Genomic DNA, 27254 nt, shown 5'->3' on the forward strand with positions numbered 1-27254 from the left:
TAAAAAGATCACATTGTATTTTCCAATCATTTTAAGAAATAAAACATAATTGATTGTGTTGGAAACTAACCAAGTATATAGATTAAGAACTGTACTTATTTTCAGTTTGAGTTGATCTACATCTGAGTATTTCCATGCGGCCCCCTGTTGGCCCGAGCTAGCTGCTTTCACAGTAAACCCACTATATGTTGATGAATTAATTAATTGGTGGAGTTGGATATGTAGGACAGAATTGGATGCTACGTCTCCAAGACAACTGATTTAGCCTTGCTAGCATTTGATTGACTGACAGGGCAGGACTATCCAAAGGCTCACCTCAAGAATATCACAGTGGTACATAACGTCACCAGAAAAATGCCAGCTGATGTTATTGGAGTTGGTTGGTTGAATGTTTGCCATGTTGTTTGTCTGGCCTTTTGACGTGAGTTGATGATTGGAGATCCGACGTAAAACTCAGGAGAAAATATGCTGCAAACAGTCATTTATTTAAACAAAATTCACAAAAGACAGGGCTAAATCAGTGACAAAATCCAGTTTAAGGACCCACACACACACACACACACACACACACACATATAAATATATATGTGTACAAATATATATAGAGTTCAATATGCAATCATCTCTCTCTGTCTCACTACACACACACAATCATTCCTTTCTACAGCTTGTCTGGCAGTATGGTTAGCTGGTTTATGGGCATCTTCTGAGGCTGTATCAATAATCAAACCATCTATAAAAAAAAATTAACCATCACTGAGTCATAAAACACATTCACAGCACAAATTAAACATTTAGCATTTCTAGAATGCATGTACATCTCATGACACTGCAAAGCAGTAAAGTGATTTTTACATTAGCAGGAAAGTTTGATTCATCTACATTTAAAAAACAAATATATTTACATATTGTACAAAAAAACATAAAAGAAAACATGAACATAAAAACTGTAGTTGTAAAATGTGTAAAGCAATGGTATTACATATTATTGATGGCTACATTTTTACATGAGTGACATATTGATCCCTCTGAGATGACCTATACATATGTATTAGCAAATAAAGTGAGGCAATAAGAGGATAGATGATTTTTGAGCTTGCTATGCTGAAAAAAGACGGACTGAGAATCTATATAAAATAATTGAAGATTACTTTACATCTGTCAACATACATTGACATTGCTATCATATCTTATGATGGAAATACAGATGATCATGTTGTTATAACCTTAAATACAGTTTTAGTAGGTCTGTGCTGTTTTTCAAACCAACTTGTAAAAACATCAGCAGAACAAGTTACTCACTCCAACAAAACACAAAGTTAAATGACAAAACACATAAGGCATATTGTACGTTGAAGTTTACAAAATAATTTGCAAACATTTAGCTGACAACAACAGCAAAAACATTTTCTCATTTTGTTAATTTTGTATGTTGTACAAACACAATAAGTTCAGCTCTGTAGAAACTACTGATCTGAGTTAACTGTTATGGCTTAACTATGCCATCCCACACAAACTTCACTCATCATAGCTACAGTGAATTCAGTCGTGTAAACTCAGTGTAGATGATGGAAATGTGCGTCTGAAGAGGTAACCCGGCAAGGAATGGCTTACTCCTGCATTAAATGAATTAATAATGAGATTAGCAGAGATGAACAGTGGGTGGAGGTTGAAAGAGGAATGCAAAGCAATTGGAGAACATAGGAATCTGAAATTGTATTTTCCATTGGTCTAGCTTGAAAAACCGGGGAGAGGCAGGGGCAACACTAGTGACAAAATATCTTATATCGGCTTTTTAAGTTTAAAGGTATATTACAACTGCATGGCATGCTGTAAATATGTTGGTTATAATGTACTAAATGGACAAGTGCATCATGATTGAATACAGTACCACTTTGATATTTTGCATTGAGGCTGCCCCACACAACTTTAACAGATCAGTCTGACAATAAAACAGTTTTTATACAAGACCAGTGTCTTTCATTTCAGCATCCTGTCAGTGTTTGGTAGATATACTCAGCATTGATTATTCCTGTTTTCTCTTCAAAAGCAGTTTCTTTACTCTAATGTTTCCTCCCTCCCCTCTCACCTGCCACCTTTTTCTTTTAATTCTTTCTCTTTATCTCCCTCTTTTCAAAGTGCAGACTCTTTCTCACCTCCCTTTCCTTTCCTTCCCAACTTCTCCAACCACTCCCCTCTGCTCAAGTTTTAGAAAAATATCACAACTTCCTTTATTTTCTCTTCTCGCCCTCATTCCCTACACCCTCACTGACATCTTCCTTTCTTTGGTCCACAGCGAGCGTTTTGTCTGCGTCGCTTTGGGACTGTGATCCCATCACAGAGCTGTTGTTGTGACCGCGGGATGCAGAGTGAAATGTGGTGGAGCTGGCAGAGACGGGCGAAGGCGTGTCCGCATCTCTGTCAGGTCCAGAGCTGGAGGTTGGAGATGGAGGGGGGAGGGAGGAAGAGATGGAGGGCTGGAAGAGGAAAGGAGAGAAGAGTTAGTGCTTTGTGTATATGTGTCTACGATGTACCCACCTTGCCCCTCCTTTTTATTGTCACATGTGCATATGTTTCTTCGTTGGTTTGCTCAGGTTTTGTGTACGTTTACCTGTAATGAGATACTGGACTTGTTGGTCTTCTCTTTGACTTTAGCCAGAGCTCCTTTAAGTCTAGAGGACTTCTCTGTCATTTCCAGGGCAGCTCTCAGCAGTCTGGGAGTCTCCTGCCTGACCGGGGCTGCCGGTACCTGACGGGGTTCCTTAGCTTCTTCTTTGGGCTCAGGTTTCTTCCCCTTGGTAAGCATCTTCCTGTGGTCGAGACAATGACTTCAATCAGACATAAGGACACTGTAATAACTACATACATGCAGTCAAAGCTGTTATTAGTCTCCTGGTAAATCATACAGCATTAATACAGGACAAATACAGAGCAGATTATTATTGATTATTATGGTAATGTTTAACGCCATCCATGCTTGACCTGGCCTTCTTGCGGAGCAGTTTCTTGGACTCAGGGTAGTGGACCAGGATCTCATTCAGGTCTTTCTTGTCCAGGATGAAGAGATTGGCAAAACCATGAGCAATCACATTGGCTGTGCGCCTATTACCCCCGCCTACTGCAAGCAAACTGCCAATCAGAGAGAGAGAGGAGATAATTGCATGGTTTAATGTGACATTTTCTACAGATTCAAGTTGAAATTCCAGGACAACAGAGGTCACTTATAAAGTAAGTTTATGTATCATATTTCATGATTTCATTAGAAGATATCTGAAAGCAACTCCAACAAACACAAACACCAAGTGTTAAAATCACACAAATATATTTTCTCTTGTCTTTTTGGTCAATGTGGTCATTGTCCAAATTGCTCTGTTGTAAAAGTAATCCAGATAAATGCACAGCAGAATATTCAGCTAGAACCAGGGTGTGGGGTTAGAGGGTTAACGGATCACCTGATCTCTCCAAAGACTGATCCTGCTCTGAGAGTGACAAAGACCGTTTTCCCATCAGGACCTCCAACCACCTGCACTTCCCCTGCCTTTATGATGTACATCTCCCGACCCACCTCGCCCTAAGCAACGAAGGGGGAGAAAGGCAGAGTCAGATGATACAATGACAATGATCTATACAAGTCTTCTACTAACAAAATACAGGCAGGCTTGCATACAGCATGTACCTTTTTGCAGACATAATCCCCTGGCAGGTAGACGACAGAGCGCAGGCTTTTCAGCATATCAAAGATCATCTGTCGGTCACAACCCTGTCAAGAGGGAAAACAGACCAGTAAAGGAAAATATATATACTTTCTGCAAATCTTTGGGGAGCTTTATATGGCAAGTACACAAGCATTACAACACAACTGGGTCTTGCAGAAAGACTGTTATTTACCATGTCATTTTTTCATGTGTTTTTATTCATTTTTACCTGAAAAAGAGGGACTTTGCTCACGATGGAATAGTTGACGTCTATAGCAATGTCCAGACGCATTTTATCTGGCAACTGAGTCAGCAGCTCCTGCTCATCTGGATGGAAAACAGTAGTAAGTACAGTATGACTGAAAGTTCAGATGTACAGTATACACAGTGGGGTCACAGCATGTTCTCCTTACCCAGCATGCCTTGAGATTGCCAAGTATAGTTGTACCAGGTTTTGACGCGGTTCTGGACGTCTTTGGGGATGCGATATGAGGACATGTATTTAATAGTGTTGTCCATACATGTGCGGTAGTAGGTCTGACCTGCTGTGGCTGCACCAACCACATCACGCATCTGAGAGTCAATCGTAAGATAAAGATAAAGTTAATTTAAAACAATTATTGCACAAAGAGGTTTATAATGTATTGCGGTCCTTATTATCAGAATAATAACACACTGCAGCTTTTAAAGTTAAATATGTATATGTGAAATATCTCCATTATATTAATATGTCTACCTGTCCAATCATGATAGAGAAGGCAAAGACTCCAACAAAGTAGTTGATGAGTTGGAAGACAATCTCAAACAGGGTGGTGGGGTCTGGCAGACCTCCAATGGTGATCAGGGTCTTCACCGCAAAGTAGTAACAGCGAATGTAGCTGAGCAGAGAGATAAAGACAGGAGGCATTGCAAGAGAGTGTGTGTGTGTGTGTGTGTGTGTGTGTGTGTGTGTGTGTGTGTGTGTGTGTGTTTATTCTGCCAACCTGTTGCCCTCGCCATTGTACACCCATTTGGTAGATCCCAGTCCTTTTAAGGCAGAGCCCCAGTAGTAGAGACAGGCATTACAGTGGAGACAATAAAGAAGATAGGTGGTGGTACGGATCACCCTGAGACAGAACGAGACAGCAGTACATGTGAATACTCTGAATATCTAAACCTGGTTGTTTGTTCAACTGTTGCCCTTCATGGAACCTCTGTCCACCACATACAGACAGTATTAAGTAAGGTCGCAGCTAACCTGTAGATGTAGGCTTTGGTCAAGATGGCCTCTAGACGCTCGTTGAACTCGAAGAAGGAGTTGATCTGGGATGCATTGAGAGAGAAGAGAAAAAATAAATATTTGTAAAGTTTGGTTTCAAAATTGTCTATTGTCTATTTGAAAAAGTGAAATCTAAATAACTGAAAGCTGATTTACCAAAATGGATAAATGATGCCATGTAAAATTAACATTTCCTTTACATCGGTGCTACTGGCATTGCAACACTGCTGTGTGTGGTTCAGAACATTTGATACTCATTACTGATGACAAAGGTTTGAATATACAGTAATAAAGCCTCACCTTCAGCAGCCTGGGTAAGCGGAGCAGGGGGTTGATGCCGGTTTTAAAATAGAAGAGCTCCAAGGGAACAAGGCTGGCTACATCAAACTGAAAAACAGTAAGGTACCATCTCACTCTGACTAAATTGCCTCAATGATTGATTCACCAATTAATATTCGAAACATAGAGAAGCAGAACATAAAATCGACTTTTATTCAGTTCTAGTTACTTACTTTGAAGCGTTTGGTTTTCATGTAATTCTTCCTCATCTCTTTTTTGTCACTCTGTGATGAAAACAAAATCATTACAGACCAATGAAATAATCCTAAAATAAAGTATACCAATGCAGTAGATGTCAATTCAACTGTTGATAACGACATTCGTCCCAGTTGGTGAGATGGTGCTCGATTACAGTAAAAGCTTCCAGTGTCACACTCACCACTATGTCCCCTCCACGAATAAACTGCAGACGTGGCTGGAAGACGGTGATGTCCAGGATGTAAATGAGGTCACACAGGTAGTCGGTCAGCAGCCAGTAGTAAATATTGTCTGGAGTCTGATAGGGGAAAGCCCAGCGCACCGGGATGAACCATACGTTCCAGTTCCACGCAAGAGAAACCAAAAACATCCACAGCACATACATTAGGTCTGCGGAAGAAGAAATTAGGGAATTAAACAACGAGATAATCGACAGAGGTGTAGTTACACTCAGGACAGACTGGAATCAGTCTTTATTCACAGAACAGAGGGGATGGTCACTAAGCAAGCACCAACTACCACTATACACTGTTACAACTAGAGCTTGACGGGAATAAGAGCGTGTCAAATAAGCAGGATCTAATCTGTATTATTATTAAACATTTATTTACATTATTGAGAATGTGGTTTTGTGCATAAGGAGAAAGAATGGCAACAGTAGAAAGTAAGGGAAGAGAAAAGGGTAAATGAAAGATGATTAGACAGGTGTCTGTATTGTGACAGAATAAAACAGTAGATTCACCTTTACCCAAACTAAATAATACCTGGTTATTGAGCTCCACTCACATATAAACACTATAAGTCAAAAAAATATTTCTTGTGAGTTTAGTTTCGTTGGAGACGAGCACAGAGCTCAATAAATGTTTCTCAAACCATGATCAATGTTATTTCTAAAATTTGGTCACAACTTCATGGCTGAAAAATGAAATAGGGTGATTGATAAGTTTGTGGCATAAGGTAAAAGCTAAAGCTAAAGTTATTAACTTCAAACTTTCTGCATGACCACTCAGATAGTTGAACTGCACATGTGTGTCACTCCTCTCCTTCTACCTTAGGCCACTAACGTATCAATCACCTCTTCAAGAGCCAATAATTTCTGAGTAGTTTGAGTAAAGAAGATTCTACTGCACTGTACGATATGGAGTAGGTGGCAGGGGGTGGCGTATTCGGCTGGGTTCTCACTGGTGAAAGGGTCGATGCTGGCGGGGAAACAGTAGTGCACACAAGCTCGTATCCACCGAGGAGCTTTCACCTTGCAACAGCTGCTAGACTGCTCCTCCTCTGCCTCACTCTCCACCCCGCCTTCTCCTCCTCCTTCTCCTCCTCCACCTCCTCCTCCTCCTCCTCCTCCTCCTCCTCCTGATGGACCTGCTTTTGCCTCCTTCTCTCCCCCATCCACCAGCTGTGCTCCAGGAGCAGGCTGAGGAGCTGAGGCCTGAGGAGGAGCTAATGGGAGGTGAGAGGGGACAAAAGGTCACAAGAAGACATGACAGAGATTTTAAAAACACACAGGTTTAGAATAAGAATTACAACGTGTTGCAGACAAGGGATTCTTGATGCTAAGAGAAAGGTTTACAATCTCAGAACGGATCAGAGTGCTTCTATTATAAAGGGCACAGAGGTTGTTAGCCCTGGTATGCTGGTCTTAAAGCTGAATAATGCAGTTTGTGCGCGCAGCAGGTGATGTGATTTCTGTGCCAAAAAGGAATTTCTTACTTTCAGTAAGCAAAACATGATCTCTTAGCTGTACAGAAACAGCACAAACATAATAAATCTGGAATATAGATTTTTCCAAAAAAAGTTAACAGGCACATGGAATGTGCTACCGATCATACCCTACTAATATAAACTTTATACACTACAGCTAACTACATGCTGACCAGGCCAGATAATACATGTGTATGTGGGTTGCTTCAACAGATATTCAGTGTGAGGACCTTTTTCAGTGGTATGGTGCTGATTTTATCCTGTACCTATACCCAAGCTTGGATGTGAATGATGAGTATGTACTATTAGTATTCTATGAATGATGTGTAGCTGGAAATAGGCTTGATGAAAGTAATTCATACTATTAATTAATACAATTATTACAAGATTATCCTGCTCTAAATCACTTTCAGATTCTCAAACTTTTTAAGCAACAGAACCACTTCATAGAGATTTCTTTTCATGCTAATCCTCACAACATACATGCATGCACTTTTCAGCTAGAAATTACACCATCATTTGCTGTGACATGTTGATATTTCTGACTGTTTTGCATGTGGACAAGCCAGAACAAAAAAAAACCCTACATCAATTGGTGCCTAGTTTTTTAATTTGGTAAAAGTATATGAAAAACTTTCTGTACAAAATGTCGATGGACAAATCTGGAAGCACCCTTGACCCATCCTTAAAGCAACTACTTTGGGGACCACTGAGCTCAGTAGCTTTTGAGGGACTAAAGCATTTATTTAGGAATTGACGAGGGACACTGGTGGTACATGTTTAAGGAAGAACTAGGGGAAGGTGGCAGACTGGATACAAGCAACTACTGCTTCTACTCACCTGTGTGAGTGAGTGGGCAGTTTCAGCTTATTCATTAAGCTTTTTGTGTATATAAAGGGGGGTCCAAGGTGTGGGTATAACTTTGTGTAGTTTTGATAAGAGTGGGTGGTTCCCCAGCTGGACAATGCCGACTGTCTTAACCTGGAATTAAAATGTATTGTAACACCTGCTACTGTCTATACCAGCTATTATTACCTGTATATTTCTGACTCACACTTATTTTGTATGTAACAGAGGGTAATAGAGAGAAAAGAAGAAACTCTCACTCACAGGAGATGATGCTGTCTTCATCGGAGCTGTCAGGGTCAATGAGTTTCTCCTTGGCCTTCTCTGTCCTCTCTTTAAACATCCTGACCAGCTCCTGCAGACGCTCGTTCACCACTGTGCTGGTCTGACTGGCTGAAGATGCTGGACGTTCTTTCAGACTTTAAAAAATAAAGTCAAAAGATGATGTCGAAATGATGTTTGTGTGTGTGTGTGTGTGTGTGTGTGTGTGTGTGTGTGTGTGTGTGTGTGTGTGTGTGTGTACAGTACTCACATGTCATCTGTGCTGTGCAGGCTGGACTGGCTGGGCCAGGCTCTGACAGGGATGCTTCCTTCTTCATCATCATCTTCACTTTGAGATTGCAGCCTTCTACTGTTAAGGTTAAGTAGAAACAGCAACATCATTGGTTCAACTTTGAGATAGAACTGTCTTTGTTGTCTCTTCTCTTTTTCTGTCTTAAACTAAAACACACTGTGATGTGGCTTTAATGTGCAGCATGTTAAGTGGTATTTGTAAATGGTAAAAGGCACACACAAAATCACATCATTCTCACATTCACAAGGTTGTGCCTAAAAATGACAAATTTTGCCCAAGACAAAAGAAAAAAAAACTACATGCTGCTTTCATGCTCAAACTGTATTTGTGACTGTGAGAAATAAAGATGAATAATCACTGAAAATGATAATGTAATAAGTGAATGAGCAACGACAGATGGGAAAAATTAGGGATTAATAAAGCACAATTTGAGGATGAAAAGGATGGCAACTAATAGGGAGATATTTACTAAGGGTATATTTACATCTTTGTCCAGATAGTCCTACGATTCCTTCCACTACTGTTTTGCATGGTCAGAGCAGGAAGACAGGGAGAGAGAGGGTTTGTGTGTGTGTGTGTGTGTGTGTGTGTGTGTGTGTGTGTGTGCACACCAGGGAAAGCATGACGTTAATCCAAGAAACAGGGAACATGTGAAGATAAATCACCTACAGTACTCTACAGGTAGGTGACACAGTGAAGATGCAAGTGCAAGATTGTAATGCATCGGTTTATTGACTTCTGGTATGTTATGTCAACATCCATACAATAGCCAAAAGCACACAAATCTGTAAAAGTCATGCAGAAGTGAACAGTATCATCACACTTCACAGAAGAACAGCACAACAGAGGACAACACAAGACAGGAAACACTTCCACAAACAATTTTTGCTCCACAGTGATTCATACAACAAACTGTCTTGTGTTTTTGCACAAACAACATGTGCGGGTCGCTTGTGTGTGTTATATTAGCAGCTCTTATTTCTCGTTTATGCACAAAAAAAACCCTTTTTCTTAAACAGCTTACTTCTTGCACACACGCTTTCTGTGGGACACTTAAATACAGACCACAGTAATGCTTCTAGTGACTCTGGACAGACTGTACAACAAGAAGATGAACAGTAGAGGGCGTAGAAGTCATTTCAAACAGCACTAAACAGAGGGAAGACTGTGAAGTGATTCATTCCAAAATAATAAATGTAATGACTTATTAAATCCACAAATAATAATTACATATAAATCTGTGACTGAAATTGTTATTTTAATCAACAAATGGTAGCTATTTCCAGCTATAAATATTTGATTGTATCTTCTTTTTGATCAAAAGACTTCACTTGCAAACAGAGAAGCTAGCACCATGACAAAAATACATCCTACTGATGCTTTCCATTTTTGTGTTATCAAAGCTGTGAATGCATATAAGATAAGTTTCCTTACTCTTTATCTCCTTTGCTGTAGTGCAAAGCATGAGGGCAAAGAAAAAGATTAGGAACATCTTAGTGCGCACCCAGGTAAGAATTTCTTGAATTTCCATTTCAGAAACGGATAGTGTCTACAGTACACCTGTCAACATCTTTCAAATGTGACATATAATAGCATATATTACATTAAAGTACAATTGTCTTAGATAACATACTTACCCCCCAAAAAAAAAAAATTTCATATTCTGTAATTATGTCATTTGTTGCCTAAGCAGCTACTTCTCACCTCTGACGACCTCCAGATGGGGTCACAGGGACGGTGAGGGTTGTAAGTTTGGGGTCCTGTGGGGTGAGAATATGGGGGATAGTACTCTGCTGCTCATTCCCTCCTCCTCCTCCTCCTGCTCCTCCTTTTCTCTCATGGTCTGAGTCAACGTCCTCTACATTGACGGCCGGACGAAGGCTGAGGCTGGAGGTCTCTGGAGAGGTTGACAGACACATTACATTTGTTGTTATTTAGTCATGGGCATCACCAATAATGGTTTGAACAGTATATTAGCATTGAGACAAAACTGAAGTAAGTCCACTTGCAAAGACACAATATACTGTAATAATACATGAATGTTACATTTGGCAGCATTGCAAGATGCAAAGCAGGTCACAGTTACAAGCAGAAGCAGGGCAGGAAGGGAGGCACGCAGATTTAGCAGGACCTACATCAGACTAATGCAAGAGGATCCACCTTTGAACTAGGCCATGTATAAAAGTGCTCTGGTAGCTGAGAGGACTAGTTAACTCATCTAACAAACCATTCAGTCTGGCTAATCTGGCTCTTGGCACACTTCTTTAAATAAAAAAGTACCAAGAGTCAGTTTTCTGCCTTCTGATCTACATGTTCTATCAAAGCCATTCAAAAAAATCTTTTAATTGGTTTTGTTTTTCTTGACGAAATGTTGAAATAGAGCGAAAACTTTCATATATTCTTTTTATCCAAAAATATACCTATTTCTTTCCTCCAAAGCTCAACTGAACAAAGTAACATTGGTGCTCTAGTAAGATCAAGATTTTGTCTGAGACAGATAAAGAAGATAGGGAAATGCAAAAATATACAAAAATCCACTAACACAACACGAAACAGCTAGCTTTTTTCCTGACAGCATGTTCATCCTGCAGAACATGTTGTCAGTGAATCTGCCATGACATCTGAACTCAGGTTACTTTTTTTGTATATTTCTTTGATGAACACCTTTAAATACAGTTTAGTGTCAAATCAGCTGTTCATTTAATTTTAGGGCTAATTTACGAATCAGTTTATTCTGCTTATATGTATCAGGAGATTACTGTTCATCATTATGACTGAGTTCATGAATGTACATTGTATGCAAGGAATCACACGAGGACAGTAAACTTTCCACTGCTTGCAGATTCACCTGCGGGTCTTATTGCTGAAATGTCTGAGTCATCTTCAATGAAGAACGCTGGGTTAGAGAGACCAGACAGCTGGTGGGACGGGGAGTTGAGCTGCTTTGACGGGGGGCTGACAATTGGAGGCAGACGCGGATAGGATGGCACATTGGGCAATTCGAGGGCGCTACCACTGGGGGAGGATGGAGACGGGGAGCGGGACCGGAGCTGAGGGTGGTGAGGAGGAGGGAGAGGGGAGTGTCGGACGAGTCGGTTGAGTTCTACGTCTTGCTTCTGTTTTTGCTGTTGTTGATGTTTCTTAGGCATCTTGGGGCATAAGGCTGTTGAGGCGGTTCCGGACGTTGAGGAAGTACTGCTGCGTCCGGCTGGGAAACTGGGAGAGTTTCTCCGGGATGTTTGAAAAGCTCTGGGATAGACTGGACAGACTGGGACCGACCGAACCCTCTGAGTTTTTGGGCAAAATTTCAGTCAGAGTCTGGGCAATATTTCGGGGGACCTGTGTGAGTCTGATCTGGGAGAGCTCTTGGCGTAATTCAGGGGGTAAGGTGGGTAAGTACTGTGTCACGTCAGAGAGTTGGGTGGGTAGCTTAGGCATGGAGGGTATTTTCGGGGGGGAGATGCCGTTCTCTTTGAAGAATGCGTTGATATTGCCGAGGCACTCAGAGGTGTGAGGAATGCGCATCAGGCAACTCTTAAATGCATCACAGCTGACTGGAGCTATAGAAGAGACAGGTGGATAGGCAGATATATAGTCAGAATACAAGCAGGATGGGAGATGGGCACTGTTGACAGTCTGAATGACAATGTCAGTAAGAGTCTGAGCCTGACAGACGTCCACTCTAACTGACACAGAGATGCAGTGATGAAATCAAATACAGTGGTGGCTGTCTAGATGTATGTGTATGTGATGGGACAAGTCTGTAGAATGACAGTCATTTAAGAAACTTGAGAGTTCAACACAACATAACCAATCAGTCAGACATACAGGCAGTAATATGACAGCTCTAATCACAGCAATATACAGGATCTGTAATGAGAAAGATTTTCCTGATGAAAAACAAAAAAACATAATAAAATAGAATAGCACATACCACCGCAGCCATCCCCTGTAGCTTCCTCCTCCTACAATAAACACAGTGCATATTAATGAATGGCAGCAGAGTGATGAGCAACACTTGTATGTGAACATGGTTGGTGCTAAAAATGTAATTGAAAAATAAAAAATTATAATAATTGAAAAATAAAAATGAATAAAACTGTCAATTAATTGCAAAACAGAATTAATTGTAAAGCGATTTTACAGTGGGTATATTGATGAATAAGCTCAGACTGTTCAGAGGGTTAAATTAACTGCCACATGTATTTATCACTGTACATGTTCAACCCCTGGACATTACTTTTTCAGCAGCTTTGTCAGCGTTGGTGCCTTGACCGTCTTCCTCTGCTTTCTGCGGCTGCCGGGTGATAGGCTCAGCTTCTGAATTGGCTTCCTGGGTCTTAGTCACTGGTTCTGGTTCTGGTTCTGGTTCAGATTCAGGCTCCGACTCACAGGACTTAACTGGTTCAGGACTTGGAGGTGGAGATGGGGAGATGCACTGAGGCTCTGCTTCCTTCTTTGGCTCTAGAATTTTTTTTAAATTGAAGATATTACAGAAACAGACCAGACCTTTTTCCAGCTAAAATCTTTTTGAAGGGAGAATATTGTCAATTCAAAAGAAAGTTGAAAAAAAAAAAAGTGTTTTCTCTTGACCTCTACCTGGTTCTGTGGCGGCAGGCTCCTCGGTCTCTTCCTCTTCCTCCTGTACTTCCACAGCAATGCTCTCTTCCCTTCTGCAGGACAGGACAGGGAACAAAACAGTTGGACAGTGCATCAAACAGACCGTCTAGCAGCGTGAAAGGCTGCATTTCAAAATCTTAATGCTTGTCCAAAGTATTATTACTTGACTAATTCAATTAATATCTGTTTACATGGCTTTATAAAATCTTGTTAACCCCATCTGAAAATGGTGATTTGGCCATATTTGTGCTGGTTAGAAACACATAAAAACATAGAACTCGAATGTGGCTCAGAATTATTCAATTTATATTTCTTTTTATGGTAGATATCTGTGGTGTGCAGAACACATTAGGTAACATGCAATGTGTTGAATTGATGTCGCAATGAAGGCACACAGATGTGATAACAATGTCAGGTCCTTTTATAGACTGCCCTTACAGTGAAACATGTGACTATTAATTAAAAACGGTTCTCTCTTCATTTAATTTGAATTGAGAAATTACCTGTATGATACAAACTAAACCAAAAAACACAGGTAACATCCACCAAACTGCCACACTACCTTGATACTGAAAAATGAGGAAGTATGAACTCTGCTGACCTAGTAGTTAGTCTTTTCTCTCTATGTTAGCATAACACGACTGACTCGGTGACCACTAACGACCTGTAATAGGCAAGCTGAAATAACGCTAATAACTGTTAATAACTGTTTGCATCAAGATAGTAATAAAGTTAAGTAATAATAAGTAATAGGCGCATTCATTACATGGCATATAGTAATCTAATACCTAAACGCGACGTTATCACATTGATACTCACTTTCTGTGTAAATATTCACGTGATTTAATCGTCAATAGTCCCGACTCAAAATATCCACGAGCATCGACACACGACAAGTAACTCAAACTCGGCTGTGGGGTCGTATAAACCTTATCAAGAGTTAAACATTTTTAGAAAAACACAGAGAAAATATTCGTCCATCATTTCCCCTGCGTCTCCAGACGTGAAACAGCAGCAGCAGCAGCAGGTGTTACCGGGGAAACCGCTGAGAGAGAGTGGGAGGGGGGCGGGTGTTGCCAAGAGAAGCTGTGGTTGCTATGGCACGGTGGTGTGATGCTTTTATATTTTGTGCTGATGCAGCGCGCGGCAGGGATCACGTAACGAGAACCCACGGGATTTGGAGCGAGACCTGCCAGCCAAATGACAATGATGCAGACGTGGAACTGGGGATACTGTGGCTGTAGGGTCTCCTCAGTGGTGGTAAATTTATTTAAGTACTTAACTTTCTAACTTTCTAACTTAACTTAAGGTCAAGGAGTTGTACTTTAATGTTACTTTATACTTGCACATTCAAACGGAAATATTGCATATTTTACTCCAATGCATTTATCTGATATTTGAGAGTTGGTTCTTTGCATAAAAGATTTAAAATAGAAAACCTACGATCTTCTTATTCCAGATGATTGCATTGTTACAGATTAAACTACCCATGGGCAAAAATACATTACTGATAATAAAATAATTCTACAACCATAAGTCTCTGAAAAGGGTCATTATGCTTCATAATACTTTTGCTTTGCTTGCTAATGTATTTTTACTTGAAATAAAAAAGTATATTTTACATTTTAGCATTGCTATTTTAAATTTTTTCCAACACCAAATTCAAAATCTCATGGTGCCAGAGACATTTACAACATGCATAAATTTCAACTCAAAATAAAATAATTGTTAAGATAGTTTTTAAGTAGATGCTATAAACGTTCTTATCTAATACACACAGCACAAGAGAAGAAGTATACAAATTCTAGGTGAAAGACTAAGTGGGTTAAGGGTCCTACAGAAGATTTTAAGGAGGTTAACTGAAGAGAACTGAACTCTTACTCTGTGACTTTACTGTGCTCTTCTTCACTCACTTCTTCTTCTTCTTCTTCTGGCACTGGCAGCCTGCTCACAGTGAACACACATTGTCACATCATTTCACAGGGAGGCTCCCATTGCCAAAAATACAAAAATGCCAGAAAAACACACACTTTCTCTTTCTTTCTCTAATAGGACACATTGTCTTACTCGACTTCAGGCTCATCCAGCAGTTCTTGACTCCCTAGTGAGAGTTTGATGGAGTGTCCCTCACTGGCCATCTGTCTAATGGCCATCTCAGCTGTCTGCCTGGCCACCTCCTCAGCCATACGTGCCATCTCCATGCGCTCCTGCAGCAGACTAAATAGAGAGAGAGACACACAGATATGATGCGTGCTGTGCGTGCTTATTAGTTCATTAGTAATGTGGTAAATCACATTTTGGATGTGTTCTTCTTTATTGTAGATACTTTGGATTCCACAGCAAAACCTTACGGCCCTGCAGCCAACCAGGTTAATTTAGCCTTGTCAGTACGTTCCGAGTACTGTGAGATAGAGATTGTTCAATAAATACTCTTAACTTGCAGTTATTTAAATTATTTGATATGATACTGGACTTCCAGCTCTGGCCACCTCCATCCTCTTGTGCTCCACCTCTCTTACCGTTCCTCCATGGTGGCCAAAGCTCCATCTTCAGCCTCCTTCTTGATGCTCTCAATAAACGGCGTCCAGCGGCCTGTCTGAGTCTCTGCATCTTCCTGAGATATTTTTGTCACACACTCTGTTGGCTCTGGTACTGGACTGGCATCACCGCACTGCTGGGACTGCATGGATGCCATGGACAGTGAACAGGACTGTGTCTGCTGTGTTGCCTCCAGCTGTCGGTGTGTTGCCGGCGATGGTGGAGTCAGCGATGTGGAAGGTGCTTCAGCTTTGGAACCACCCTCACATTCCTGCTGACCCTCGTGGTCTGACTCCATGTCTTCCAGTACCATGTCAGGTTTGAGTTTGGATGAAGCTATCAGAGGGTGACAAGGGTCAATTTGTGTCTAAGATGCAAAACATGTAAATGACATAGGACCTGCTGGTGATGGATTCGGTTCTAGCTTTGGATGTACAAGGGATATTTGGACACAGAGTGGCACAAGAGGTATGTAGGACAGGACTGGTCTGTTTATGATACAGATATAAACACAGATATTGAACTGTTGAGGACTCAAGGAGGTAAATAAAGGTGTTTGTGGGGAAAGACATAATCAGACTTCTGTTGTTTTCTTTATCTTCAAAGTAGTTTCTTGTAACAAACCACCACATAAATTGGTTCATACTGAATCTTTATTATACCTGCAGTGTTCTTACATTACAGCATATCATTATACCAATGTATTGTACCACCTTGTCTACTTGACAGTCAAAATGTTTTGAATGTGAGCAAGTATGCGTCTTACAAATCAAGCCAAACCCCCTGACACAACATCAAACCACATACCCAGGCCACATTTCACAGTTCAAGGCCATAGACAGAAATCACATGGATCACAGCAGGCCTCATACTGCAGTTACAACCTCAGTTAGACCCTTGGAAAAGCTTACACATACTGTAACGTGATCAGGATCCAAACTGACCTCAACTCTCTTTGAGCACAAAAAAATACATATTTTAAGGAGTAGGACTTACAGATGAAAAAGAATCTACAATAACATTTTCCTCTACAGAAAATGTCAAGTATAAATACTGATAGAGATTACACTTTATCCACATATAACAATATTAAATGAACATAGCTGCCATTTAATCATTATTTCCAGATTTCTTTTGGAAAGGAAGATTTTACATTTTTATCCTGAAAGACTTCTGAAAAGAACTACATTTATGTTTAAATGTATAATCAGTACATCATGTTCTTTTTTCTGGTTATGTTCTTATGCTGGATATGAAAATGGCAACATGAATATATAGTGTGCATTTCCATAGGCTAAAGCACAATAAAGTAACGGAAAGATATCCTGTATGCATTCCTTTGTGCATTAAACCTACAGTTATTTCAAATAAATGGACACGGAAAGTATTTCTGTGTCAAACAAAATGTGCAAATTTAAAATCACAAAGACTAAAGATAAGCACCTTCCTAATTACCTACAGAGTATACAGTACACATTTTTATCAAGTTTTATCAGTGCACACATTTGAAGTTGTTATACATTCATGAAACTGTACACTGAGTACAGTAAGGTGAGCTGAATATATATCTCTATATTCTTGTAGTATTTTACAGCTGCCAAAAGTTTCTGTACTGAGCTGCACACTGTACAGCAACTGTGGCTCTGCCAATAATAAAATTTGTCTATTGGTGTCTGTCTGTGGGAATCAGAGCATCCCCCAGTCGCCTCCTCCTGCTGTTTAAGGGGCTCGCAGCGCCTTCCCCCCTGAAACAGAAGGAGAAGAGGGACTGAGTTAGGCTCCGACCACCCGACCAAAACACCTCTTCAAAAACTATGGGGGGAAAAACAAGAGGGTGCTTCAACAGAAAACACACAGATCCACAAGAGTTACTCAAAAGGATATTTCACCAGAAAAATAATGACTTGAATTGTTAAAAAGATGTTTTCTGCTAGTTTACATCAGACATGATTTATTAGCAAGTTCACACTCCTCCATTATGCTATATGATATAGATCCACTCGATTGAACTGTGAATTGTGGCACTTAAGAACAGTGGTACTGGCAAGATGCCAAACACAGGGTTTCTATGACTACAGGAAAGTAAAATAAAGTGAATAAAGCCTCAACTCACCTTTCTGTAGAACTTCAGCTGCACCCTGAGAGCAAAAATAAAATAGAAACAGCAGTTGTATGAGTTGAATTGCTATCAATATAGTTCTAGGAAAATGTAAGTGACAAGACAACACCAGTTGAGATGGTAAAGGAGAGGTTGACAAGTGGAAAGGCAAGAAGAGGTGAAGGAAGAAAGAGGCAAAAGTTACCTCAGCATCATCTTTGGGTTGAATGGCAGGCTGAGGCAACTTCAGGCCGAGTCCCGACACGAACCAGCCAACCACACTGTGGAGAGACAAAACTAATCAACTGTATGTACCGTCTGTTACACATTTAAGTGTGGTCTGTTGATGACAAATTAACTCAATTAAAACCCTCATATCTATTGCACTCAACACTGATATTATTTTTTAAAAATAGCATAAATATAGAATAGGCGTTTTTCATGGAAGACATTTTGTCACTGTAGGAAAAGCAAAGGTGTAAATGATAAAATGAATGATGGCATAATTCTATTTAGTTTGAGCGTCCTGGTGCTGTGCACGTTGCTCACTGTCACACTGTTTACTGGAACCACTGAATATAATGGAGTCATCATTGTTACACTTGTGCTTTTCCTACTATGACAAGTCAAAATATCTGCTGTGGAAAAGGCCCATTATTTAACACTCTCTAAGCAAGAATACCCGCTGTCATCAGCCTAAAAAAAAAAAAAACACTACTTTAAACACACAATCAGATGCAGTTATCCAGATTCCTGTTTTCTTCATGAAGATCATCGAGTGTCATTTTATCCTGTGGAAAGAAAATGACGTCCTCTCAGTAAAAATGACAGCGAGGGATGAAAACTTACCCTGAGGCCTTGCTGTCAGTGTCCAGTGAGATTCCACTGAGAGATTCAGGTGGTGGAGACAGAACTGCAAAATTAGAGAGACATGTGGTCAGGGTACAACAGCTTTATGCATATCTATGTGTGCTCGTATTCATATTCTTGAGTGTGTGTCAGAACGTGTGTGTGTATGTACGTTTGTCCAGAGATGAGCGGGAGGACTTGGATGATGGTTCTATGGGCACGGCACCAGGGGGCAGTATAACTGGCTGGGGGATGATCTGCTTTATCCAGTTCACCATGCTGCAACAGAGGAAGAGAATGATCAGCTCTGAACACATTTTTACTTCTACCTGCTACCTGCTGTTTTTAATTCACATGGTACAGGGATCCAGCAGATGGTGTATCAGGGTTCAGCTTTAATAATTGTGAATGTGTGGTTAGAGGTGATTCATACTCACTTGGGAGGGAACTGAGGGTTCAGACACTCTACCTCCGACACCTCGTCATCTGACACCATCTCCACCACTGGGATGTGTGGGAGGGGATCAAAATCTAGAGACAGTACAATCACATAGCTCAGTAAGGTTGGGAAATTACTGATCTAATTTAACACAACTTGATTACTTTCAAATAAATTAATATGTAATCATCACCAGTCAATAGGTAAAAGAAATATGATAAAAGAAACATACCTGGCATTGTTGCTACCTCATAGACCTGAAACAGCAGAGAAAAATGCATTTAAAGTCAAGCCATCAACTCCACACAGCTCTACGTATGTTTGTGCAAGTGGGCGAGTAATGTGATAAGGGTGCGATACAAATGGGGACAAATGTGAGTGAGTTATTTGCCACAGTAATATGATGATTTCACATGAAGAAAAAAGAGTTTAGATGTAATTTAAATCCTTCTTTAATTCAACCTTAAAACTGAGATACATTATGTATATTTTACTTTTACTGGATCACATAAATCCTAGAATCACTAGAAAACATTAAGTATATCATTTTGTCTGAGAAGTAAAATGAAGATGGGTGTCACATGAAGAGGCTGATTTAAATAGCAGTGAAGTTAATGGAGAGGTTTAACCTGTCTAAACCCCCTGTAGATACCTTTATAAGATTAACCTTTACACATGATTAGTCTTATAAGCCTGTGGGACGATATTAAGTTGCTTGAGTCAAGTGTCACAGAGATCAAAGACGTTAATTGTCTTGATGCTGGCTCGATTAATCCATTTACTAATGTATGAGCAATGGTGGATTTCCTTGAAAATGATTGCTCGGCTGAATAGACAAATAAATGAATAAATGAAGACCTCTGTGTCTCACCTCAGTGTGTTCTTCATTGTTGTCGTCGTTAGTCTCTCTGTACTTTTCATCAGGCTGAGGTAGCACCTTGGTCAGACCCTGAGTCACCCAGCCAATCACTCCAGACCTGAGAGAAGAACAACCTTTAATTAACCTTTGCTAGATCATATTTTTCTTTAAATATTCTCTATATATCTAATCATACTGTACCTCTCTCCATCCTCTCCTGACTGGGGGATGAACAGGATGATGAAAAAAGGAAAAACGAAAGAGGAAACATTAAGAGGCAAATGGTCCACAGGACAGAATAGATAATATGTAGTTAGTTTCTAGCAAATCCCTCTAACTCAAGTTTCTCCCCATTGTTCAAAACTATAATAATACCTTTGCTAAAGTAGCTTTTCGTGAGAATTTATAGCATTCAACATATAGAAGGTTAGAGTTTTATCTATATGGTTATGGATATGCTGTTATCATTGTAAAATTACATCTCCCCCTTACAGTTGTTTTAAGCATTAACATTAACTCATTGACTCCTTAATCAGCCTATTTAATAATGGGGAAAGTGTCTTTAAATGAGAATTAATATCTAAAATCCAGATACACCAGTCAAATCAGAAACAAAACATCATCACCCGCAAACGCCACAATAGTCAAATGAAATACACTGAGCCAAATTTGGGAAAAGTGTTGTGAAAATGTGATACAGAAACTCAAATACAGTAAAATGTTGTGGCATTCCACATTAGGCCACTCCATGTCACTCGGATATTTCATTCAGAAGTTGCATTTAGGTGTCCTCAAGAAGCAAAGCTGGCTAAGATACGAAAACCAAATATCAGCCTGATATACTTTACAAACAAATATCTCTGGTTGCCGAATTACTATAATTTAGAGTTGTCTCAAAGACTCTGATTTGTAGTTAACACAAAAAATACACTTTGGCCTTGTTATTAGAGGAATACATGTTCACTCAGACATCTATACACTCACCCTGGCATCAGAGTTGGCCCTGCTGAGGCGAGGGGAGCTAGAAGGTTGTGGCAGAGCGCTGACGAACCCATTGGACAGCCAGCCCAATACTCCAGTCTGCCCCTGGCTGTAGAGGAGATGAGGAAAGATGGGACGAGTTTAGTGCGTCTACACACACACTACACACACAGACACACACACAGACACAACACAACAAAGAAGCTAGAGTAAGGTGAAATTTACCCATCCTCTGTGACCTCATCTGTGTTTTTCAGTGGAGGACTCTTCACTGTAGAAAAAAAACAAAAAATACTCATGTTTTAGACTGATTCTTACAAATACAGGAAGCAGATGACTCAAATGGATGTGAATATACACATCTAAAGGTGCACAGTATATAACAAGTATAAAACAAGTTGAAAGTAGTCCTCACCCTCTCTGCTTTTTGTAGTGGGCTGTAATGTCAGAGAGAGAAAAGAGTGAGGAAAAAAATACTCAGCAAATACACTGCATGTGTGATGATGTGTGTGTGTGAGAGTGTGTTATCGTACAGCAGCAGGGGAGTCGGCAGCTTCATCTGTCCCGGTAGCTTCAGGGAGTTGGGGGACCACTTTCACCACCCAGTTAAACATCCTGTTGAAAACACAAACAAACAAACACACACACACACACACACACACACACACACACACACACACACACACACACACACACACACACACACACACACACACACACACACACACACACACACACACACACACACACACACACACACACACACACACACACACACACACACACACACACACACACACACACACACACACAGAGTCAGCCTCTTAACAAGCCCTTCATCAAACATTGTTGATAAAGCTGATGATAATTCCTGATAACTCTTTCCTGGTGGCTTCATCAAAGCAGCCACTTCATGTGTCAGGCAGAGAGCCCTTAACTGGAGCTAATGAGGTCTGTTGACCTGTTCAGTTTTGCTTTCATCTCATGGGGACAGTTTTGTCCCAACCTGAAATTTCTCTCTATGGTCTCTACTATTGTTTTCCATAGAAATCTTGAAAATTGTCTTTAGTTTCTCACCAGACATGTTTACAAACACATATGTGATGCCTGAAATATAAGTTAGAAAACTGCTGAATTGGGTTTAATTAAAACATTAGTCAGGCAAAGCTGGGATCTTGTATAACTGACTATATTGGTTCGTAATGGGTAATGTAAACTTGACTTTTCAATCTATTAAGTAACTGAGAGTAAACCAGCACAGGAGTCAAAAATCAGAGGAAGGGCAGAGGTTAACCTCATCCAAAAAGCAGTGCAACAAAAGCTACTTTGGCAGCAGGCGCCAAAGGTGACAGAAGGTTAAAATCATTTAGACAGAGAGAAATCGGTCACAAATGTAGAGGAAGAGGAAAATGTAACTGAGAAACATAAGCTATAGATTTACAGAGCCAGCACGGGTGCCACTCATCTGATCTAATCTCAAATGTGCGCTTTATCCCCTGTGAGAGTTTATCAGCCTGTTGAGCTAATCCACTTCAGCAACGGGTCAAAGAGCCACTGACCCTGCAAGATTTCCGGGTAATGGACCACAGCACACAGGTCGAAGGCGATCAGGACAGCAGAGAAAATACAAAGATTATTTCTAAATGTCAAAATCAACCATAACCACAGTCTCGTTGTAAATCTCGAGTCCCCTTTGTTGTTGCAACTTAAATGTATGTTTTGTTTTTGCATTGCTAGTTGGCATCTATATCATATAGTAGATCACATCCTGAGTCAAGGGGAAACCCTAGTGAGCCTAGAAGACCATGTTTCTGTCTGCCTGATGGTTCATGACCTGAAGGCCTAGAAGAAGTTGTAAGTGTCACATTTTTAGCTGCAGGAGAGGTTTTCTATGGAGAATCTGTTTATGGAAAATCCACATACAAGGCCTCTTTAAAAAAGCAGTTTGATCTGTTGTTGTGATCCCACTGCGATCCCTGACACAATGTCCCAATCAGATCACAGGGGCCTCTTCCCTGACCTAATCTCACATGCATAGCACTGTATTCAATAGTGCAGCTCTGTTCCCCAACTAATCTACAGCTTTCCTCACTACTCCTGACATATGCCCCATCAGCCTAGATCATTCTCAGTCATCAAAAGAGCATAAAACGTGAGGAGGACACCATAAAGATATAATTCTTCATCAGCTAAAAGAGTTGGAGGGATTTTTTCAGTTTAGGCTTCAGAACAAACCCTCACTAGCAAACACCACAGGCTATTGTATATTTCTCTATATTACTTTTACAAATACTTCTGATGCAACTTCACCCACTGCCCCTAAACCAAGGCACTGATCATCACTAATCACTAATGCACCTTTCTTTATCTACAGAATAATATACTTGTTTTTCTTACCTGTGCGTCTACAGGTGGCTCTGCATACCGGTGGTGTAGAGATCCAGAGTGCGGCACAGCCAGCACAGGTGTGCTGGGATTTCCACAGTGGCTGCCTGGGGCTAACGGGATTAACCAGCACCATCTGAAGGTCAAGGCACAATCCTGGACTGTGAACAATCGCAGATTAACTGCAGAGAAACGTTTTGTCAGGACATTATCCCTGTAATCTATAAACTGTTGTCCAACCCCCATCAGGGAAAACAGCAACAAACAAAAAGTGGTGATTTCCACCTGTGTGATAGAAAGTGAAAATGCTCTTTTTCAGACTACAACCATTAAAAATAGTGCAATGTGTAATACTATATGTTTGTATCTGGATCATGAATTTTGTTTTGTGTTAAAGTATTACACACTGCCTTTCTGCCAGAGAAGGGGATTTTTTATTTTATTTTACATAATTTGATTCCCATTTCACTTTGAGTGTAATACTATTTACAAAAACAATTAAAAGTACACATTTCAAAACATGTCTCTTTGCTGTCCTTTATGCACAATGCTCTTGTTGGTATATGTGGCAGCTGCTCTCTCCCCTCCATCTCTGTTCCCCATTATCTCCAATTCCATCCTCATTACTGTTTTATCCCCGGCAAGTGACGCAGTGCCTCTTGCTGACTGGTCGGCAACAAGCTATATAAAGTCGGCCTTTTAACTAAATAACACTCAGGAGGAGACAGAGGGGAAGGCAAAGCTTATTAGTCAGTCTCAGGGTCTGACCAGGGCTCTGATGATCTACTTCTTATCTTGTTCCTTCAGCCACACGAAGACCAAAGCTTTACCAGACATTTGTATGAATGTCATTCCTTCAATTTGGCCTTAAACAGTAATCTATTCCCTTTTGCCAACAAAGGCCAAATACCACAATAGACAAATGAATCATCATTGTAATCTTACTTAAGTAGGGAATTGAATAAGTTGCACTTGTTATTTCTTGTAAAATATCTGAGTACTTCCATTACTGTTTAACAATAAGAAGAAGGTGACAGGGAGGATTTAAGGGAGATAAACAGCATGTAAAAAACAGTGAAAGAAAAAAGGAGGAGGAGGAGGTCAGAAATCAAAATGAGGATGTTTGGTGGAGAGGAGAAGAGAAAGCATGGCATGATGCCCGAAAGTGATTAGTGGCGATTCAGCGCTGCCCTCGCTACTTGACCAACTGGTAAACAGGACGTGGCACATTTGCTTGTATGGGTTGTTTTGTAAGAATAAAAGAACATCTCCTGTGATGGACAAGTTTATGGAGATACAAATAAACAACCTGTATGAGCATAGGTCATAGTGAATTACACATGTAAACGTTCGGGGCAGATAATCTGCAAGCCAGTTAGAGGTAGAAAAACATCACCAGGTCAGACAGGTGGATAGATCGCACCACCTCTAGTGAGGCCTGTTGTTGTGTTTGAGAATGGGAACTACAGAACAATTTATGGTGCTGATGAGGCAGGAGGCAGTGGGCAGATCCCATTATCAGCTCAGCGGTGGATAAGCTGGGAGAACAGCTCGATGACACAGACCCTTGGCCCTTGGCCGGAAAATGCAGAACTGAACCGGCCTCAATCCAAATTGAACAGCTGGATACGACAGTGGACAGGGGCAGTTTGGGCAAAGACTCAGGAGGAGTGGAAGAGAGTGAAGATGAGTGTACATAAACTGAACAACTACATAAATTGGTGGGAAATCAAAGTTGTTATGCACTACTTATGTTTTATCAAATTTTTTGATATTCAATTTAGTGTTGTATGAATGGAAAAGGACAATATGCTACAAACGTGTGAGGACATACACAGAGAGAAATGAAAAGAAAAAACCCACAGAGACACAGTGAACAAGATGAAAGAGAAAGCGGGTGCAGAGGTAAAGCTATAGTGGATGATCTGTGACAGAGGCTAATCCTGATTACCTCTGACATAAAGACATGCGGGAGGGTGCTCTCAATCACTCAAAACAGACAAAGACAATCACACATGGACCTCATGTGCACACAGTAGCACACACATACACTCTGTATACATCACATCTGTGCAGCAGTACTCAGATTCTCAACTTAGGTAAAAGTAATAAAACCACAATATAAAAGTACTCAAGTAAAAGTTCTCATTATGTAAAATTGGCCATTTTGGGATGTTATATCATTAAATGACTAATAAAATCAGATTATTCGTGTTGTAGCTGGTACAGGTAACTAATTTTAATTACTTTACACACTGTTTGGTATTGCAATATGTTTATATTCAAAATTTATAAAGATGCTCAAATGTTTTAAAAGTCTTAATAAGCTTATAAAATATAATGTATTTGTAAACAGAAAGTAGAGTATTTAGAATAGCTTGGATCGACTCCAGTTCAACCAGGTATATTCAAATGCTGCATGCATATTGATGCATCATTAATGGTAATCCAAGGGTATAAAATGCTGCACTTTTACCTTTATGCTGCAATTACATTTAGCTGATAATACTCACATGCTCTTACCTGAGTACACTTTAATTGCAGGGCTTGTAACCTATGCCTCTCAAACATATCAAGTTGTATGAAATCTGTTAAGGAGCATTTAAGAAGAAGAAAAGTTCTGTAAACGATCACTGCCACTAGAGATCGCACTAAACCACCAGCATCTCAGAGCAGAAAAAAAAATGCTAGGTCGGCCATACTTCCGGGGTCGTTTCGCCACAACTGTCCCTCCCCTTCTCTTCACGTTCTCAGTTAGCAAGGTGTTATGAAAGCCAGTGAAAGCGGCTATTAAACACACAACAAGTAGCATAATAAAAAGTTACCCTGTGTACGAGAGCCGACAAAAAAAAAAAAAGAAATAATCCGGTCACAACCGTAAGCCCATGCTAGCATTGCCGAGATATGCTCCATAGCAACGCTGGCAGTGGTTAGCGATAGCAACATCAGTGCTGAACACTTATAATATCGCTAACAGGAAGTAAGCTAGCGTTATCAGGCCTTCTGTAGCCGGTCACTACTGGAAATAGACACAATATTACGTAACAAGTCAAGTTACTTACACATAGAGGAGGGAAAAAAGCCAGTTCCGAGACAAGCTACATCGCTTTAGCTGCTCTTTAGCCCTTTAGCTTCCATCTCCGTAGAGGCAGACCAGTATTAGCTCCAAGGAAAGAAATCCAGCCTTGGACTTATTCGGGGGGGACAGGTCGGTGGATGGAGTGAGTAAAACTCTAAAAAACCTGTTTTGAAGTTGACGTGTTTTTGTGGGCCAACGACAGACCCGTTTCTTCGATGGAGGAAATTCTGAAAAGGTCGCTTGCACTTGAACGCTGCATTCTGCATTGCGCCATCATCTCACCTGTGGGCGGTCCCTTCGTAAAGGCAAAGATTACTCCATAACTTTCTCAACGGTCACTGGTGAAGGTAAGATGGCCAAATGTTTAACAGGAGGGACTCACGTGCACTAACCAAAATAACAGAGAAACTCACCAATAGAGGTGTGACTTCCTTCTCTGCTCAGGGTGCCATTATTCCACTTTTTCATTACATAGGAAATCATTGTTTGCCGCTATGTTATTGTTTAAAATCTCATTTGCAGAACCAATAGGAAGATATGTTGAATAGAACAAAATGTAAACACTTAGCAAGTATTATTACCTCCAAACTATAATGACATACAGTGCTTCGGTAAAGGTACTTAGCATTGTATCTGTGTATAATCACACATACAGACGTATTAAAATGAGGATTTACTTCCTGCTTTACTCTATTTTATCATTTTGTTTATGTTTGTGCTAAAAGTAGTAAGCATTACAAAGATTTCTCTTCAACATTTTAGAGACAATGATTCCCTCTTGTGGCCAAA

General features: G+C 40.3%; 1 protein-coding gene across 1 annotated transcript; it reads right to left on the reverse strand.

The window, feature by feature from the left end:
- Positions 1 to 466: 466 nt before the first annotated feature.
- LOC130176217 (cyclic nucleotide-gated cation channel beta-1-like) lies at positions 467 to 27237 on the reverse strand. Its single transcript, XM_056387168.1, has 40 exons — positions 26449 to 27237; positions 23399 to 23522; positions 21535 to 21616; positions 21417 to 21438; positions 21227 to 21272; positions 21005 to 21110; positions 20222 to 20241; positions 20033 to 20138; positions 19394 to 19418; positions 19160 to 19253; positions 18895 to 19001; positions 18723 to 18786; positions 18079 to 18154; positions 17889 to 17913; positions 15757 to 16111; positions 15305 to 15454; positions 15119 to 15181; positions 13217 to 13290; positions 12858 to 13081; positions 12552 to 12582; positions 11765 to 12177; positions 11466 to 11667; positions 10322 to 10514; positions 10052 to 10066; positions 8576 to 8674; positions 8308 to 8462; positions 6673 to 6936; positions 5672 to 5880; positions 5466 to 5516; positions 5254 to 5340; positions 4933 to 4997; positions 4679 to 4801; positions 4432 to 4573; positions 4109 to 4268; positions 3925 to 4022; positions 3677 to 3760; positions 3453 to 3571; positions 2983 to 3129; positions 2612 to 2810; positions 467 to 2477 (listed from the first exon to the last, which is right to left on the reverse strand). The coding sequence occupies exons 3-40, from the start codon at positions 21613 to 21615 to the stop codon at positions 2232 to 2234; spliced, it is 4740 nt and encodes a 1579-aa protein (XP_056243143.1). The 5' UTR covers position 21616; positions 23399 to 23522; positions 26449 to 27237; the 3' UTR covers positions 467 to 2231.
- Between the last annotated feature and the right edge of the window lie 17 nt (positions 27238 to 27254).

Source organism: Seriola aureovittata, chromosome 10 (genome assembly GCF_021018895.1).
Source record: "Seriola aureovittata isolate HTS-2021-v1 ecotype China chromosome 10, ASM2101889v1, whole genome shotgun sequence".
Classification (NCBI taxonomy): domain Eukaryota; kingdom Metazoa; phylum Chordata; class Actinopteri; order Carangiformes; family Carangidae; genus Seriola; species Seriola aureovittata.